The following is a 19583-nucleotide window of genomic DNA, read 5'->3' as shown; positions in this document are numbered from 1 at the left end:
TAACAGTGTTCTGAATGTATATACTTCATATTTTATTTGGATTTCAACATTTTCATTTGTAAGGGTCATTTAAGATGTGTAATACCCCATAGTTCCACAAACAGAACTCCTTATTCCATATTCATTAACTTCTCCACAACCTCACATTGAGTGGTTGAATGTTATTTCATGAGTTCATAAAATATACTTTATTCTTATAGTCACTTGTGAAATATTATGTTTTTAATTTTTTACTGTCTACAAATAACAGTGATAAACTCTTATAGTTAAATCTTTGTGCACATCTTGATCATTTCCTTTGGATAAATTTAAATATCATCATGACTTCTAGGCTTTGAACACATATTCCAACCTGCCCCCATAATAATTGTACCAATTTACATTCTCATCATCAATGAATGAGAATGCTCCTGAAATAATAGATGTGTATATACTAAAAAATATGAAATATTTTATAGACTTCTTTTTTATTGATCCAATTATTTTCTTTCTTTCTTTCTTTTTTTTTTTTTAAAGATCTTATTTATTTATTTGACAGACAAAGAGACAGCGAGAGAGGGAATACAAGCAGGGGGAGTGGGAGAGGGAGAAGCAGGCTTCCCGCTGAGCAGGGAGCATGATGCGGGGCTTGATCCCAGGATCCTGGGATCATGACCTGAGTCAAAGGCAGATGCTTAACAACCGAGTCACCCAGGGGCCCCCAATAATTATTTCTTAAGATAAAATGACTTCGTGTCTGCCTATACATATTTGCCAAGAACATATTCATTTCAAACTCCTATATTTTCCTATATTATTTGGCAGTCTAATCACATTTATGCTTCACCAAAATTCATTTTATCAACTTAAATTTTTTTTCAGTATTTACTGTGTGCACAGCACAGCACTGTCATAGGTCATAAAGGATAGGCAGAAGATGTGTAAGGAGTGAGCTCTGGCCTCGGCAGAGGTGAGATATGCTGGAATAAAGCACCATGGGCTCCATATGCCGAGGAACCCATTGAGTGGCACAGAGAAGTGCTGTCAGATCCAAAAACCAGCAGGGGGAATAACTCCGGGAAAAAAGTGAACATTACCGCCACATGTTCATCAATGCGCTGTGATGTTGGTGCTGGGGGGTATTCAAAACAACAATTCTCAGCTCTTTGGAACTCAGAGACCTAGGCACATACACAGAGTAGTAAAAAAAGCAAATGACAGTTTCTGAGGATATTGCCATGTCATTAAATAGAGTGGTTAGCTCAGTCCTGATTGAAAAAAAAAATTATCTGATTATTGTATCTAAGTTAACATTTGTGCAAAAAAAATTTGAAAAGTTGCATAAGGTTCTCCAGAATGGAGAGAAACAAAATACAGATTTAATCTGCTATAAAATTACATATTGATTTGAGTTACTGTTTGAAGAGCACAAAGGTCATGAAATATGTAAGGACATTTTCTACAAAAATAGATGGTCTTCTGGCTCACAGTCCTCTCTTCCGGCCTTCCCAGGGAAGGCCCCTGCGCTGGGTGGCCTGTGCAGGGATGCCTCACGTTGGGGTGCGCTGCTGTCCTCCCATGGGGAACTAGGTCAGCACAGGCATCCTACTGTGTGCAACCTTCTAAATGTACCTATAGACCTTCAGATTTGAAAAAACTGCTTTGGTTGGATGGTTTTGACACATGTTTCAAGTGGCATTTTGTACAATGGAATTTAGAATTCAGGAATGTAAAGTGCGTGTAGAGTCTTCCGGGGCTAGCACAAGATGCCTTTCCAACTGCTTTCGGACATAGGGAAGACATGATAGGCACTATATGCCTTTTTGGTTGTTTTCTTGTAAATGTTATTTAAAAAAAAAAAAAATCTGCTTTTTTTCCTCCTGTTCAAATTGACAGAGTTCCTGTTTAATAAATTCTAAAATAAAAAACTCAAACCAAAAATAGACTATCCTACCAATTTCATAAAAGAAATAAAGGTATAAGAATTTTTATATAAAACAAAATAATATCATTACTTTTTAATGATGATTGCGCCATCTAGTGGGTCATTTTTTTTATCAACTTGGAAAAAAGCTAAGAACAAAATCTTGTTGCTTTATAGACAGACATGACAATGGTAAAATATTTATTTTTATATCAAATAAACCTTAAATCACACTAAGCATAATATAATGCAAATGTTATAAACTTATTTGAAAAATAAATCTTAAAATAAATGCTCTTCTGGTTCTTCTCAGAATTTTTAGGTCTGAAGCAATTAGCTCTATGTTTGAAGATTTAAAAAATTATATTTAAATCCAATATACCACTTCCTTACATTATTTATATGTGTATATGTATATATACACATATATATATTTTAAAGATTTTATTTACTGATTTCACACAGAGAGAGAGAGAGAGACAGAGAGAGCACAAGTAGGTAGAGCAGCAAAGAGAGGGAGAGGGAGAAGCAGGCTGTCTGCTGAGCAGAGAGCCTAATGCGGGGCTCAATCCCAGGACCCTGGGATCATGACCTGAGCTGAAGGCAGATACTTAACTGACTGAACCACCCAGGCGCCTCTCTTACATTATATTTTAAGAGATTTTTTTTTCTTTTTTTAAGATTTTATTTATTTATTTAACAGAGAGAAGCACAGTGAGAGAGGGAACACAAGCAGGGGGAGTAGGAGAGGGAGAAGCAGGGTCTCTGCTGAGCAGGGAGCCCGATGTGGGGGCTCCATCCCAGGCTCCATCCTGGAATAATGACCTAAGCCAAAGGCAGGTATTTAATGACTGAGCCACTCAGGCACCTCTCAAGAGATATTTTCATCATAATGATTTTATGTAAGATAAAATTTTTCTTTTTGTTCCTTCCCTGGCTTCTTTACACTCTGTGAAAGGTAAATAATAAAAAGTCTCAAATCTTTATTCTTTATTTTCCACTTTGGATGACAGTATTTTTCTAAGCCTTGAAGTTAATTCATTGACATTTCTCCCTTTCACATATTTACTACTTACCTTGAGGAAAAATAGGTTTTGGAGAGGTGTGTGTGTGAGGTGGTGTGTCCATAGAGTGGAAAAAGCAGAAAAAAAAACCCCAAAGAGAGGTATATATTCATTCATTTAAATAATATTTGGTACTATTTTATTTATTTTATTTTCTGCAAGCTAAGTGTCTGCCACTGACCTTAGCACTGAACATTCCATAATTCTTAAGGACCCCATCCTTGGCCTCATGGACTTGCACTTTCTGAGAGGATTAGATTAATTAGTAGATAATTTAAATATTTTATTTATTTGACAGAAAGAGAGCGAGAAAGCACAAGCAGGGGGAGCTACAGCAGCAGAGGGAGAAGCAGACTTCCTGCCAAGCGAGGAGCCTGGTTCAGGACTTGATCCCAGGATCCTGGGATCATGACCTGAGCCAAAGCATGTTTAACTGAATGCATCACCCAGGCACTCCATAAGCAGACGATTTAAATACAATGTAACAAGTGCTAAGATGAATACTGTGGGAGACCTTGGGAAGGACATCTAAGCAATTTTAGTGAATTCAGGGAAGACTTCTGAAGGGAAATTTGCCTACATGAATGAGTGCCTCCAGAGGGAAGGGCAATAGAGATTAGGCTGGAAAAGGAGCTTTGAGTTCAAGGGCTTTGGCTAACAGGCTGAGATAGTTCAGTTTTTTTTTTTTTTTTAAAGAATTTATTTATTTCTTTGACAGACAGAGATCACAAGTAGGCAGAGAGGCAGGCAGAGAGAGAGAGAGAGTGGGAAGCAGGCTCCCTGCTGAGCAGAGAGCCTGATGTGGGCGGGACTCGATCCCAGGACCCTGAGATCATGACCTAAGCTGAAGGCAGAGGCTTAACCCACTGAGCCACCCAGGTGCCCAATAGTTCAGCTTTAAAAAAAAAAAATTTTTTTTTTTCAAATTTTTAAGTAATCTCTATATCCAATGTGGGGCTTGAACTCACAACTCCAAGATCAAGAGCCACATGCTCTACTGACGGAGCCAGCCAGGTGCCCCAAGGTAGTTCAGCTTCTAAGTGACAGACATGGGGAATGACATGACTGATGAAGCATATTTAAAAATATTAATTTGGTACGTATAGGATGACCCCATGGTGTAACAATAAACCCTCTATTGATGTAAGTTTAAACTTAGGGGGATCTTACTATTTTTTTTTTTTAAAGATTTTATTTATTCACTTAGAGCACAAGGGGAGGGGGAGACAGAGAATCCCAAGCAGACTCCCTGCTGAGCGAGGAGCCTGACATAGGGCTAGGTTTCTCAATCCTTAGATAATGAACTGCGTGGAAATTAAGAGTCAGACACCTGACCGCTGGAGCCACCCAGGCGCCCCAGATCTTACTGTATTTTTACCATTAGATGAGTTGGGGTGCATTCAGACTGGTATGGCCATAAATTGTTTTTGTCATTAGAATCGGGGTTGGCAAACTTTGGAAGTATACAGTTTGCTTTGTGGCCATACAGACTCTGTTGCAACAACTCTGCCAACCGTTGAAAGCAGCCACAGACAATCCACAAGTGCACAGACGTGGCTGTATCCCAATAAAACTTTATCTACGAAACCAGGTGATGGATCCGATTTGGCCCATAGGCCACGGTTTGCTGACCCCTGCTCTAGATCATTAACTGAATGGGGGCAGAGATCAGGTCTGTTTGACTCTCTTTCATAGTCCCAGGGGCTAAACCATTTCCTGGCATAGAGTAATTTTTCACTGAATATCTGGGGAATAAATGAACAAGTAAATGAATGAGTCATGGCTGGGGAACAAGCCAATGGACGGATGCAGAGGCTGGACAGGGAAATGGCTTTGAGGATGGAGAGGTGGAAGCAGATGTGATAAGCATCTGGTAAATGTTGGTTGGAAAAATGAAAGACTGTAGTAATGGCAAACATTTACTGAGGCTCACCGTGCATGGGGCAGGCATTCTGCTTAGCACTTTAGATGTATTAATTCATTTAATCCTCCTTATGATCCTATTAGGAGGACACTATTATCATCCTCATTTTGCAGAAGAGGAACCTGAGGAACAGAGAAGTTAAGCAAATTGCCTGGCGATTTGTGGCTGAGGGAGTCCCCGCATTTAACAGCTGTTCTGTGTCTCTTGATCTATGGAAATCTTTGGGCTTCAAAATTAAATGACTGAAAGAATATGGTACCATTATTGGGAATAGGGACATCTGGAGAATACAGTTTAATGGAAACATTTAAAAATCTTCTTTTAGCTACATTGAGTTGGAGGTGATAGCTGGTGATAAAGGGCTTTTTTCCGTTAAGTATCTAGTGACATGGTTCTTCCCCTTGATGAGAAGCAAGGACCTAAGACAGATTTGTGATTAAGTAGAACAGCAGACAAATGGCTGAAGCATCTATTGCATAAGCTAAGAACAGTCAAATGATCCTGAGGAATCATTGATATTATACACAGAACTGTTCTCTCAAGTCCGTTCTGAAAATATTATCCTCAATTTTTAATACATAAAGAACAGTTTGTGGGTTCTTCTGCCTCTAAACATGGAGAGATAACACAGAGCAAAGGGTTAGCACTTTAGAGATATGAGTAACAGCTGCTCATGATGGCAATCGAGAGTTGAGTCTTAGAGATTTTACTAATATAGTTAATTATTTTACATCTGTGTATTTAGAATGAAACTGATTTAAATTTTTAAATTGCAGATAAACTGGGTGTTATTGACAATTTTATAGCTCAGAAACATCTATGGATTAATTTTTTCTTGTTACAATAGATATTTAACATGAAGAATTTTCCTGTAATTAGGCAAATCTAAGACTTCTGAAGTTTAGGATGAACATTGATAATATAAAAGTTAACTGAAAATGAGACGATGGAAGATTTAATATTCTGTGTTTGAATATCACTTAAACATCGTTCACTTGCTTACTAAATATTCACCAACACAGAAATATGGTGCACCACTCCCCGTTGTTACCAGGGTGAATAAGAAGCAGAAAACATGGTTTTGCTTCCGAAGGGCTTCATGATAATTTATTTACAACAAATTATTCGTGTGAAATATATATGATATATGTAAAATATACAATTCAAAGTTTATTAGGGCCTCATTTTAGTGCCAGGCACCATGTGAAGTACTTTGTAGCTAGTAACTCATTTAATACCCATATTAACCTTCTGAGGTAAACCCAGTTACTAGTTTTCTGTGTGTAGTTAAAACACAGAGACATAGAGAAGTGTAACACCTGCCTAACCTCCTTTTTCAGTTTACCACATAGATTCTTATTGCTTTGCATAAGAGAGATTCTTTTATATATGTTGAGGGTAATGAGGGAAAATTATTTCAATCGTCATTGCCAGATGTGAGTAGAAAGAAAAAGCTCTTGGAGGGGGGGCGCCTGGCTGGCTCAGTTGGTAGAGCATGTGACTCTTGATCTCAGGGTTGTGAGTTCGAGCCTCATGTTGGGTGTAGAGATTACTTAAAAATAAAATCTTTAAAAAGAAAAAGAAAAAGTTCTTGGAGAAAATTTACCTTGAGCGGGATCTACAAGAAAGTTACGGTTAACCGATTTGTGGGTTTTCTGTGCATACGCAACATCAGATACAGTACTTAAAACGAAATAATAAACTCACATGAATAATGGAAGTAATGCATGCTGTTTAGCAACAGATAGCCACATAGCTTAAAGGGTTCCACGTCTGCATATACAACTTATTGCTCTGCTATTTGAGGGAAAAGAGAAATATACATGAATCTCTTGTTGTACTGAATGGCTTCATTCGTGTTGGTGTGCTTTCCTTAATGATTTATTTCCATTTTAGTAGTAAGCTGGGACGATAAGGTAAGTGTGATACTGGATTCGAGCCTTTGAAAAATATGCTGACAAGCATATAACAAGTGAACCTCCTTGTGCGGTGGAACGTAATGCCGAGGCTGAACATGCCCACGAGGAAGGGCTGCCATGATCGCTGCACCTGCTGAGTTCCCCTGGCCCTCCCTTCCTTGCTGGTGATAGCACTCAGCAAACTCTTTGGTGACACCTCACAGAGTGTAGAAGGAGGAGAAGAAACTATTCTTTACCTACTAATAAAAGTACTGGCAGTGGTCTGTGGGCCCCAGTCCTCACAGTTCTGTCCTCCAAGGGTAGGGGCCGAAACATTGTTTTACGTCAACAGCCGGACTCAGTTTCTCTTAGTGACGGAATTGTCTTCAGGAAACCATTTACACGAGCTTCTTGGAGTAAATGGTGGGCCCTAGCAGAGGTAATGTGAGCTTGAGCCTGGACTCCAAAAAGAAAATAGCTAAATTGCTCTGCAAAGAGCCAGAAGGGAAATTTGGTTCATTCTAACCCAGAATCAGTTGGAGCAAAATGAAGCAAAGACGAGAAGACAAAGATTAAGTGGAGTGGGTCGGCCATGTATTTTTTCTGCAGGGGTGGGATGACCAAAACACAAGCTGAAAGTTGTTTAGGTTCCCTTCTACAGCTGCACACATCGCTGCCCGCTGCACCGATATAAACCGTTGGATCTGTCTTAAAGTGTGAACGGTTTTGTTAATTTAATAGAAATCAAATAAGTTGTCACTTTCAGGCACACTCTGTATGGAGTAGAGTCTGTATGGGTGGATGGGAGATTTGGAACCAGACAAGGTTTTGAGAGTATACCTAACCCTCCTGGAGTCTGCATTAGCCTTGGAAAGATCTTTGGACCTTCACAGCGGATGGATGTAGCTCTCAAGGGTCTGGGAGAGCAGCTGACATCTGAGCTACAAAAAGCAGGAGAAAAAGATATTCCCCTTAAACCACAGTAATAGGGAGGCTTGCTAAAATCTACACTGAATTCATAGTTCCGACTGTTATTTTCTCCCTGCTTTAATAAAGGAAGAGAAAGTATGAACTCCTTTTGGAACTTACATCCTTCAAACGCATTTTCCATAGGTGGCATCAAATAACAGATTTGCAGAGTTTTGGCAGCTAAGAACTCAAGGTGGGGAAAGACTGGAATAAAAGAGCCCCACATTTTAAAAGTAGTTATCTATAACTGGTAGAATCATGTTATACTTTATTTTATACTTTATGAATTTTACAAATTAGGCAAGATGTATATTATATGTACTATTGTTTTTTAATTCAAATACATGTAAAAGTATAAAAACATAGTATTGATCAACCTCTTTAACCAGTTTCAAATGATCAGTTTTTAGCTCTTTAGTTTCATTTGCTTCTCTGTCTACTCCTTTTTCTTTTTTGGACAAAATATTTTGAAGCAAATCCAATTATCTGGAAATACTTCAGCATATATCATTAACAGATAATAAACTTAAAAAAACCTCCACAACCAAATATTAGCATCATACCCAAGAAAAATAACGTTAATTCCTCATGATCGTTTAATTCTTGTGTTCAGTTAATTACGATCATCTCAAAAAAATTTGTCTTTTTTTTTGTTTTTTTGTTGACATTTCATAAGGATCCAGACAAGTTCTCCAGATGCTTGTGCACAGTAGAAGGATCTTCTTAAGGCTTCTTACTTAGATAAAAATTCTCCCTCTGCATTTCTTTCCATCCATATGCTTTTTGTGTTGTGTGTCCAGTAGCATTTACCATATTCTAGATTTGGTTGGTTAGATCCTTATCATATTACTTGACTCGTTTTCATCTATTGCCCTGATTTTTCAGAGTCTTGTAGATACAGAGGCTTGATCAGATTCACTTTCAGGTTTTTTACTGCGTTAGAGGTGGTACTGTGTAGGTAATGACATCGCATCAGGAGGCACATAATGTTTGCTCTACATTCAATTATGAGGGGCCATTTGGTTCAAGTGGTCTTCGTTTGATCCAACCATTATACAGTTTTCTGTCAACCTTTCATTAATGATCCAAGCAGCCATTATTTTCCCTGATGGTTATAAAATGGTGATATTTCAAATTCTATTATTTATAGAATAATATGCACTTAAATTAGTTCAGTTCCTTCCCCCCCCGCAAGATTTTACTTATTTTCTTGACAGAGAACACTGGCAGGGGGAGCTGCAGGCAGAGGGAGAGGGAGAAGCAGGCTCCCTGCTGAGCAGGACCCTGGGATCATGAACTGAACTGAAAGTGGACGCTTAACCAACTGAGCCACCCAGGTGCTCCTAAATTATATTTTAGTTCTAATAAGAATTACTTCTCATCAATCATCTGGCTAGTTACTTTTATTTTGTATTAGTTACCTATTGCTGCATAATAAATTACTCCAGACCTTAATGGTTCAAGGCCATAATAACCATTTATTGTTAATACAGACTCATAATAGATTCCTCTGCTTTCAGGCTTACCACCTGCAAATTCATTCTCTATACAACTGCCAGAGGGTCTATAAAAAATAGAGCCCGACCATTATTAAACTGTTCAGTGGATAGAATCATTTAATTCTTAAATCTCACAATTTAAGGAAGGAATAAGTGCTAATGACTTTTTACCTAGCTTTGAAGTCAAAAGTTGTCATTTACAGAATATCTTATGATTTATACAGCTCAGCCCTATTCTGTGTGAGAAAGGACTGCGGAAGGATGTGTCTCTTAGGAGGGCCACTTAGAGGCTGGCTACTATACTCTTTCTAGGAAAAGAAGGTTGAACCTATCCATCTTTCACTTTAGTCGAATTTCAGAATAATGAATGGTACACTAGCAACTTCCATAGGTGACAAGTTTTTTTTTTTTTTTTTAATCCCTTGGTGGAATGTGTGTATGGAGTATCATTACAACTACACGTATTTTATATATTGGCACGTTTAAATCCATTACAGACATTATTCTCTGGAATTCTGAAATGGTCCCATCTTTGGCCAGTGGGAGTCTCCTTAGGTTGGCTTCTGTCTTCTTTTAAAATCGCCCTAGTAGTCTTTGACAACTCTCCTGCTTTCAAGCACAAAAGACATCCAGGATCGTATCATATATTTCCTACCCTAGAGTCAAATGTCCAGTTATACTAGAAGTCCTGTTTTATTTATTCTTATTTTTTTTTAGAAGTTCTGGTTTATTATTTTGTGGAAAATGCTATTTGGAAATAACAATTTTGGTATTAGAGTTTTCATTCTTACTGAATTACTGTTGTTCCTAGATTTCTTTAGTGGATATAGCTAGGAAATACGTACTTTGGAAGGAGAAAATCAGGTCATGAATCCATATGTTATTTCTAGTTACTCCCTTGGGTTATAGCCATCCATTCATCCATCCATCCATCAAGCTATCTTACTAAATAGCTATTTTTATCTTTATCTGTAGTTTCAAAATAATACCAATGCGACCACTAACATGAAGACTACAGGATGCGAAATCAAATATCTGTATGGTTCTTTTTGTCCTTATGATATAACCCACTGTACAGTCAATTTATAATCAATCGAACTAAATCTTCTCTCTTAGGTTATGCCAACAATTTGAAATACAGTTAGATTCATTTATTTCCTTATTTTCTTTCAGTACTTAAGAATTACTCCTTTTCTATTTTCTGGGTGATTAAAAGTTCAGTTTTTTTGGGGGGGTTTGGGTGAGCCTTGGTGATGGGTATTAAGGAGGGCACGGATTGCCTGGAGCACTGGGTGTTACATGAAACGATGAATCACGGAACACAATAAAAAAAAACAAAAACAAAAAAACAAGTCCACCTTTCATCCCTGTCACTTCCTTGTTTTCTTTCTCATTCTACAGGTGGCCATTTATAATTTTTTTCCTGTATTCTGCCTGTTTTGTTTTGTTTTTTTTTTTTAAAGATTTTATTTATTTATTTGACAGACAGAGATCACAAGCAGGCAGAGAGGCAGGTAGAGAGAGAGGAGGAAGCAGGCTCCCCGCTGAGCAGAGAGCCCGATGCGGGGCTCGATCCCAGGACCCTGAGATCATGACCTGAGCCGAAGGCAGCGGCTTAACCCACTGAGCCACCCAGGCGCCCCGTGCCTGTTTTTTTTTTAATCCTTAGAAAAACATGACCATATGTGTATGTATACATAAATACACATAGACATGTGTATGTATTTATATCTATTTATCTATATCTATCATTCCCTCTTCTTGCATGCTTCTTTACCCTACTTTTTTCACTTTCTATATCCTGAGGATCACTCTACAGCAACATAGCAACATATAAAGATTTTCATAGCCATGTCCTCTGTGGTGTAAATGTTCTCTAGCTTTACTTATCAGATACGTAATGACGCACATCTTGTGTTTAAATGAAGAGAGTTTGCTCTGGTAGCGCCAGTGTCTGTTTCTCTATAGCCTCACTGCAAGATTAGACAAGTTTTTGAACTCTTAATCTTAGCCTTAACTTGGAACCCCTAGAAAACAGAGTCTAAAAGCAGTTCCACGGAGATGAAGGGGTACTCTGCCTGGCAAGCAAGAGTGAGAGAGAGCGAAGTGAGGGGAAGGAAGAAAACCAAATGGGAGGTAGTGAGTTACCCGGCTGGCTACACCCGCTGGCTGCTTGGAGATGGGGTATTTCTTGAGGGGCTGGACAGAGCGATACAATTCTTGGGAATATTGAAGTAGGGAGAAAAGCACAGCAGGAGCAGATAGGATGACACCAGACCCTGTCATACCTCGAACAACAGAAGAAAGAACTCACTTTTGCTGCACCGGCAAGGAAAGACTAAGGAGCATTACGAGCAGGAAAGAGACAGGAGGGGAATTTTTAGCAAGATTCAGAGGGAGGGGGGTTTGGGAGCAGGGTACTAGTTGGCAAACGTCACCATCCCACAGAGGAGCACTAGGCGACTGCACGAAACGCTGGGAGAAAGCAGAAGACAAAAATGGACAAAGAATTCTTAATTTGGAGAGTTTGGGGGACCCCAGAGAGTCTACGATTGGGCACTATAGTTTGGAAACCTCCAAAATTTTATGCAAATTTTTGTGTCTTCAGCGTGTTTATTTTTCAGAGGAAAGGATTTTTAGATTTCACCTGATTCTTGGACATCTGTGAGCCAAAAAATAATCAGGAAACCCAGCGTCAGTGAGATTCTGCACTCACAGATAGATTTATGTTGTGAATAAGCCTCGTTTATGAACTTAGTTTAAGTCTTGGGTGCCTTTCACATCTTACAGCCACATTCTCTCTGAACTCCTATCCTACTTACTGTCTGTGCAGCTCACTTTTACATTTAGCTTGGTTTTTGTAAGTTTCGGTTTTCCTACTCTGTGCTTTTCTTTTTTTAATTAATTAATTTATTTATTTGATAGAGAAAGAGAGAGAGATCACAAGTAGGCAGAGAGGCAGGTAGAGAGAGAGGGGGAAGCAGACTCCCTGATGAGCAGAGAGCCCGTTGCAATGCGGGGCTGGGCTTGATGCAGGGCTGGGCTCGGGGCTGGATCCCAGGACCCTGAAATCATGACCTGAGCTGAAGACAGACGCTTAATCCAGGTACCCCTACCCTGTGCTTTTCTTAAAGGAACAAGCCTCATATCACCCTCAGTCATTGTCAGAATTTGACCATAAGGTGTTAAAAGAAACTGAGACATTTTAAACATTTTGAGTTTATTTTAGCAAAGATTGATTTGAACCGGGTAGCCTCCAATCTAGCAGAGAGAAAGGAGCTCTGAGGAGCTGTAGCAAATGAAAGACTTTTACTGCCAGAAGGGAGTGGGAAACAAGGAAGTTACACTGGCAAAAAAGCAGACTGGTTATGGCAAGATCTTGTTCCTTTAGAGGATGGCAGGGGTCTCTCAGGCAGATTATCTAAGTCGTGCTGATCAGGCGGTTCCCGACTGACCGGTTTCAGACTCCACTTCTGGGACAGCCTAAACTCTAAGTCAAGTATCAGTTTGGCGCTGTAGGGCTGAGCATAAGCAACTCCATTTGGGGCCTGTTGTCTTGTTTTTAACAAAGGTCAAGCAAAATGCAAATTGAATGAAGTAAAATCTGCTTAAAAACCTGTTGCACAAAACCCATGTACATATATGGATAACTTACAACTAAACAGATCTCTTCTTTTAGCCCTGGCTGTTGACGAACAACCGAAATAGCTTACTGGTTCTCTGTTGCATCAGAGCTCATCCCAGGAGCATGAAGGCCTTACATGAACTCTGCCTTATTATACCCTCATTTGAAACTGCATTAGGACACAGCTGGATCTGTGTATGCTGACATACTTGGAGCAGGAAAGCAGGGCCTGCAGGGTTTACCGAGTCCAGAGTCCTCACCTTATCAAGCCCGACCCCCTACCTTACTTGGCATAAGACTTTCCCTTATGTATCCATAATGTCTCCTACTCCCAGCTGTGAGGCAGATAACCAAAGGGATCATTCTGAGTTTTTTTTTTTTTTAATGTATACCATCCAGCTATGCATTGGTAAGACACTCTGAGTAATTTTGAGAGTTTGCATGAAACACCATGAAATTTATGCTTCTGGGACTTGCCTTTTGAGCATTTAAAAAATATTTTATTGTGTGTGTTAGTTATTTTTCAGAAAAAGACCAAACTTTGGCTTTGATCTGTCTATACTGTGACCTAGAAATTCAACTTAGTATTAGCCTCATTTAGGTAAAAGACAAAAGTGTGGAGCCATGTAAAGGTAAAAGTCTGGGATAGAGGAAAACTTCTTAAACACCACTGAAAAGTACATTACAAAGAAAACATCTTCTTTTAAAAAGGGATTCCTATTATTAAGATTGGAGCAGAATTACAAAACTTACTGAAAGGAGTAAAATTCTCTGTAAATTCCTGCTACTAGTAGAGCTGAATATCTGTGAGTGGGAACCTTAATATTTTTAAACAGCTTTAGTGAGGCATAATTTACACACCATAAAATTTGCCTCTTTTAAATGTAGGAAGCTGTACTTTAAATAAGTCATTATATGCAATAGTCACAAGAGCTACTTCTGTCTGTACAGTAGTGCTTCACGTGTAGTCAATATGGTGACTATTTTGTTGTTATTTTACTTATTTATTTACTTAAAATATTTTATTTATTTATTTGACAGACAGGGATCACAACAAGTATGCAGAGAGGCAGGCAGAGAGAGAGGAGGAAGCAGGCTTTCCACTGAGCAGGGAGCCCAATGTGGGGCTCGATGTGGGGCTCGATGTGGGTCTTGATGTGGGGCTCGATCCCGGCTGAGACCGTGACCTGAGCCGAAGGCAGAGGCTTAACCCATGAGCCACCCAGGCGCCCCTTGTTGTTATTTTAGTAAGAAGATCCCAAACATTGGTCCCAATTTTGATAAGAAAGATTAAGAATCCTGTAAAGAAACTTGTCAGAGGTGTCGTTCCCATTGTACATGATTAAACAAGTCTATTAGTTATTCAAGTCAAGGCTCTCAAGTTAGACCGTGAGAAACAACTTTCCACCCACACAGGAATTGATGAAACACCCAGGGTTTGTGTTATAAGGCAAGTTACTTCCAATTTGGAGAAAATATGAAAAGTCAATTGAAGTCAACTTCATTAAAAAAAATTAAGAATAAATGAACAGATTACATCCTGCAGCTAAAGAGATATTTAACACTTTTGTTGCCTTACCTATATCATTAGCTGCTTTAAAATTCATTTCTTGTTATTTAGGTTCTGGAGAGAGCTTTCATCCTGGAGCTAGAACATTTGATTTTGGGGCCTGCTGTACTACTTTTATTTTATTTATTTATTTATTTTTAAATATTTTATTTATTTATTTGACAGACAGAGATTACAAGTAGACAGAGAGGCAGACAGAGAGAGAGAGGGAGGGGGAAGCAGGCTCTCCGCTGAGCAGAGAGCCCAATGTGGGGCTTGATCCCAGAACGCTGAGATCATGACCTGAGCCAAAGGCAGAGGCTTTAACCCACTGAGCCACCCAGGCGCCCCAGTGCTGCTGTACTACTTTTAAAGTGCTGGTTTATCCTCTTGATTCACTTGCAATCTCTGAAGCTTACTTTCCCATCCATTAAATTGGGACTAGGATATTTGCTGCAACTAATTTAGGAAGGTGTGATTAGGAGCAATTGAAATAATGTATGCAAAAATGCTGCTGTGCAATTGTGTGGCATTACTTTTGTTACCACAAATCAAGAAAATTTTCTATATTACTCAAGATGATCTGCAAATAGTTTTTAAGTGTCTATCTACACTTGACACTATATTTTCCAAGATAAACAACTGTGGCTTTTAAATGGAAACAGGCCCTTTATTCCATATGGAATAACGATGAGTTGGAGTGAATTTCTTACGTGGTCCTTCAATTTCCTCTACTTTTTTACTGTAACTTCCATTCTTTATTACTATCAGTTTACTTATTATCACATTAAAAGATGACAAAAACACCTCATAGATGACCTGAAGAATGACCACATTTCTTAGATAAAGTGAAGTAAATTTGTTTTTTTGAATAATTAAGCTTAGTTAAATAGCAAATTAGAACGCATAAGTTGTAAAGCAAACCTAAAGATTTCATTAAAGATTGTAAAGAAGTAACAATAAAACCATAATGGTTAAGCTAATTCAAACATATATTTCTTTATGATGGTGGTGTCCCAAGCCTCAGGTTTTGTCCTAAGTACCTCCATGGCCTTGAGCACATTACACATTTTTTCTTTGCAAGGTTCCATAAAATTCAGCTAATATTTTTAATTTACTGATCAGCACATTAGATGCCTTGGACATTCCAGAACACCAAGACTTTTCATTCTTGTTTTGGATTAATTTAGATTTGATTCCCCACTGACCTTCCTCCCACAATCATAATTGGTAGGTCATAATATCCCATGAATATTTCTCTGTAATATCTTCTAAATTAACTCTTTCCTTTTTTATGGCTATTTATTAAAACCAGTCCCTTCATAATGTGCTTAGATTTTCCAAAACTGTCTCCTACTGATACTCCAATATATCCATGCTGTAAGGGGATGTTGACAGGATTGTCTTTACTGTGGCTTTTTCCTGCCTAGAAACTGCTTCTGTCTCATTCTTGAGGACAATCAAATCTGTTATGTATCACATCAAATCTGTTATCTATCACGTCGATTTCCCATCCTCCTATACTTCTTGTGTCCCATTTCTTATAGCTAATCAATTACAATATTATGTTTAGTCAGTTTGGCTTCATGCTCATGATCATCATGGGGTCACCTTGCTTGTCCTTACATTGGCACTTGTGTTTAGAACCCTTGGAATGAAGATTACTTCTACTTTTTCATGGAATAGCTACTCATTGGTTCATGAACTAAACAAATAATTAATGAATACCTATTCTATGCTGGGCAGCTCTTCAAGGTGTGAGGGATACAATGGTAGAATGAGAGATCAGGCCCATTGTCAGGGGAAAATAATAACTAACATGTAAACAAGCAAACAAATAAAATTTGAGAATAATATTTATGGAGAAAATAAAATATGATGATGTGATAGAGAATGAATGGAGGGAGGGATAGTTTTGGATTGATCTAAGGGAGCATCTTCCGGAGGAGGTGATAAGGAGGCAGCCAAACGGAGACTAATGGCAAGGGTGCCCCCTGCTGGAAGACACAATGTACCCGTCTAGAAGCCGCAATGAGCTGGGTGTATTCAAAAGACAGACATAGACTAACTGGACTTGAGCATACTGAGGGAATAAGAGAGAAGGTCCAAGAGGCTGCAGCGGCCAGATCATGGAGGGCCTTATCAGTTATGGTGGAGGCTTTAGATTTTATTCTACATGTCCTAAGAAGTCACTGGAGAGTAGTTTTGGGTAAGACATAGGAAGATCTAATAACATCTCCTCTACCTCTCTACCACCTAACTCCCCTCTACCTCTACCACCTCCCCATCTGCTTCCTGCCAAGAAGCCTTTCCTCACCAACTCAGTGCATCGTAATTAGCAGTCGTTTGAACGTTGCACTTTGCTTTTGGTTATTTTCTGGTGAGGAGGTGGGGGAGAACTGTTCAGGGAAGGTAAGGGATTCACGTAGGTGTTAAAAAACTGGGTGCTCTTCTACCCTTGTCTTCCAGGGATGTTCTGATATCTTACTTCCGGAATTGCTCTGCAGGGAGCTAGCTTAGTGGCTAAGGGCATCATGCCTTCTGACATGCCCTGTGAGACAATGTTGATCGATCACTTTGTGGCTGTCTCATACAGGTCGAGAACAGCTACGATGTAAGAAACTGAATTGAATAGCTAGAGTGGAAGAAATGGAAGGACGCACTGCTTACGTCCTCTTTCTTTGGCGAATTTCCAGAGCACCCTCACAGTACATATGCGCCGGGAGGTGCTCAAGAAAAGAGGTTCCTTACAAGACAACACTCCCTCGTTCTTCCCACTCAATGGGTCGTTTTCTTTCATACTAACATAGTTTGGAAGTCAAATCACACAGCTTTGCGAGGGTCCACCTAGCGAGGCCCTTTCTGACAGAGCTCAAACCCAAATACGAAAGCGAATCTGGTAGGCAAACCCTTGATGAACATTTCTGCTAACACTCTCAACGCTGTGAATTTAAGATTCTTTTCCATGTGTCTGGAATGAGATGCAGTGGCTCATTTCCATTGTTTAAAAGAATTGAGAAGATGGCATCAGTGTTGCAAGGACCCTTCCCAGGTGCTTTTATCCGTCGCCCAGTCACCTAGGAAGTCCACATCAAAACATTTTGAATGTGCGCATCGGTGTGGGTTTCTAGTGTGTATGAGTGGAGTGCTGCTTAGCACCAAATGACCTACCAGTTTCTTACTTAATAATGTCATACTTACTAAGCAGCAGATCTACCCTCTATGCATGTCCCACCGTTGGCACATTTCATTAAACTGCAGGGAGAAGCATCGCACTGGTCAACGCTGCGGCCGGCAGACGGGTGGCCCTCAGGGTCTCCCAGGCCTCTGAAACGGCCCTTCTCAGTGCGAACTTGCACAGTGAAAATGCAACCTGGGAGAAAGGCAAAAATACTTCATATTAAAACACTGGAAGAGGGTGCCTGGGTGGCTCAGCGGGTTAAATCCTCTGCCTTTGGCTCAGGTCATGATCCCAGGGTCCTGGGATCGAGCCCCACATCGGGCTCTCTGCTCAGCAGGGAGCCTGCTTCCCTTCCTCTCTCTGCCTGCCTCTCTGCCTACCTGTGATCTCTGTCTGTCAAATAAATAAATAAAATCTTAAAAAACAAAACAAAACAAAACACTGGAAGAAACAGACAAAACAAGAAGAGAATTTTTAAAGAAGCATTTGTTTCATGATAAAGTAATACATGTCAATTTTTAAGACCATAAAAATGTAAAAACACAGACACAGAGAGAAAAATAAAAAAAATTATATACAGTATCAACACTGCAGAAAAGACAATTTTTTTTTTTTTTTAAAGATTTATTTATTTGAGAGAGAGAGTGAGCAGGGGTGGGGCAGAGGGAAAGAATCTCAAGCGGACTCCACCTAGAGCGGGCAGCCTGATGTGGGGCTTGATCCCAGGACCCTGAGATCATGACTTGAGCGAAAACTAAGAGTCAGCCGCTCAACCGACTGAGCCACCCCTTGCCCCCAGAAAAGACAATTATTAACACTTTGGTGTGTATTATATACCACTAATTATTAACACACTAATTATTATACACCAGCAGTTTTTCTATGGTTAGCTGTATTTTCTTGTAAACAAAAATAGAATCCTGCATTAAACTCTATAATATATAGTATTCCAAGCATTTGTATAGCATAAATACAATTAACCCTTTTTGCATAGCATAACTATTTTTAAATGATGGCCTACTGTTGTTTCATATAATATACCTAGTTAACCTTCAATTATTGGGCAATTGACTCATTTCTACTTTTTTGCTATTAAAAATAATGTTATGATTAACGTTATATGGATATTCTTTGTGTATTTGCTAATTATTTTCTTAGTATTATTTTCTAGCAGTAACACTACCAGCACAAAAGATATGGATGCTTTGAAGGATGTCCCAGTGTCATAGATATTTTGCACAATTTTATTTCCCCCACTCACTACTGGAACATCTGCTTCTTCATAATCATCACATGCAAGAGATTATTGTGTTTCCTTTTAAAATGGAATAAAGAATAAAATTTCCTTTTGCTATTTTTTTATAAATTTAAATCTCTCTCTCTTTTTTAAGATTTTATTTATTTATTTATTTGTCAGAGAGAGAGAGAGAGAGCACACACACACACAAGCAGGCACAGTGGCAGTCAGAGGCTGAGAGAGAAGCAGGCTCCCCGCTGAGCAGAGAGCCCGATGCAGGACTCGATCCCAGGACCCTGGGATCATGGCCTGAGCCAAAGGCAGTGGCTTAACCGACTGAGCCATCCAGGTGTCCCTTTCTTTTGCTATTTTTAATTGGGGTTGAAAACCTCTTAATAAATTTATAAGCCATTTGTATTTCTTCCTTTTCATTTGTTCATTATGTAATTTTTTCCTCTATTCACCACTTTAAACATTAATTTGGAAGACCTGCTTACATAATGAGTGTATTAGTTGTTTGTCCTATATTGTTAATACTTTCCTCAGTTTAATATTTGCCATTTAATTTTTCTTATGGTGAAGCTCTTATTTTTTTATGTAGAGAAGTTTGTAATTTTTATGTTGTCTCATTTCTCTTTTTTTCCCTCCAGGACTGGTCTCCACGTATATCCTTAGAAAGGTCTTTCCCAGGTATAACACTGATGACCTTACTGATATACGGAATCTAAATAAAG

General features: G+C 39.0%; 1 protein-coding gene and 1 non-coding gene across 2 annotated transcripts in view; one reads left to right on the top strand and one right to left on the bottom strand.

The window, feature by feature from the left end:
• The window catches only part of LOC111152227 (eyes shut homolog (Drosophila)), a 1631332-nt gene that overhangs the window by 24510 nt on the left and 1587239 nt on the right, over window positions 1-19583 (bottom strand). Inside the window, 1 exon segment of the mRNA XM_022510634.1 lies at window positions 17633-17804. Within this exon segment, the coding sequence (XP_022366342.1) occupies window positions 17633-17804 (172 nt within the window).
• Window positions 6362-6434, top strand: TRNAK-CUU. The gene has a single exon. It is a non-coding gene; the product is annotated as a tRNA-Lys (tRNA).

This window comes from Enhydra lutris, unplaced genomic scaffold (assembly GCF_002288905.1).
Source record: "Enhydra lutris kenyoni isolate GAN:26980312 unplaced genomic scaffold, ASM228890v2 scaffoldscaffold28, whole genome shotgun sequence".
Classification (NCBI taxonomy): Eukaryota; Metazoa; Chordata; class Mammalia; order Carnivora; family Mustelidae; genus Enhydra; species Enhydra lutris.
This window is presented reverse-complemented; position numbering and strand designations above follow the sequence as displayed.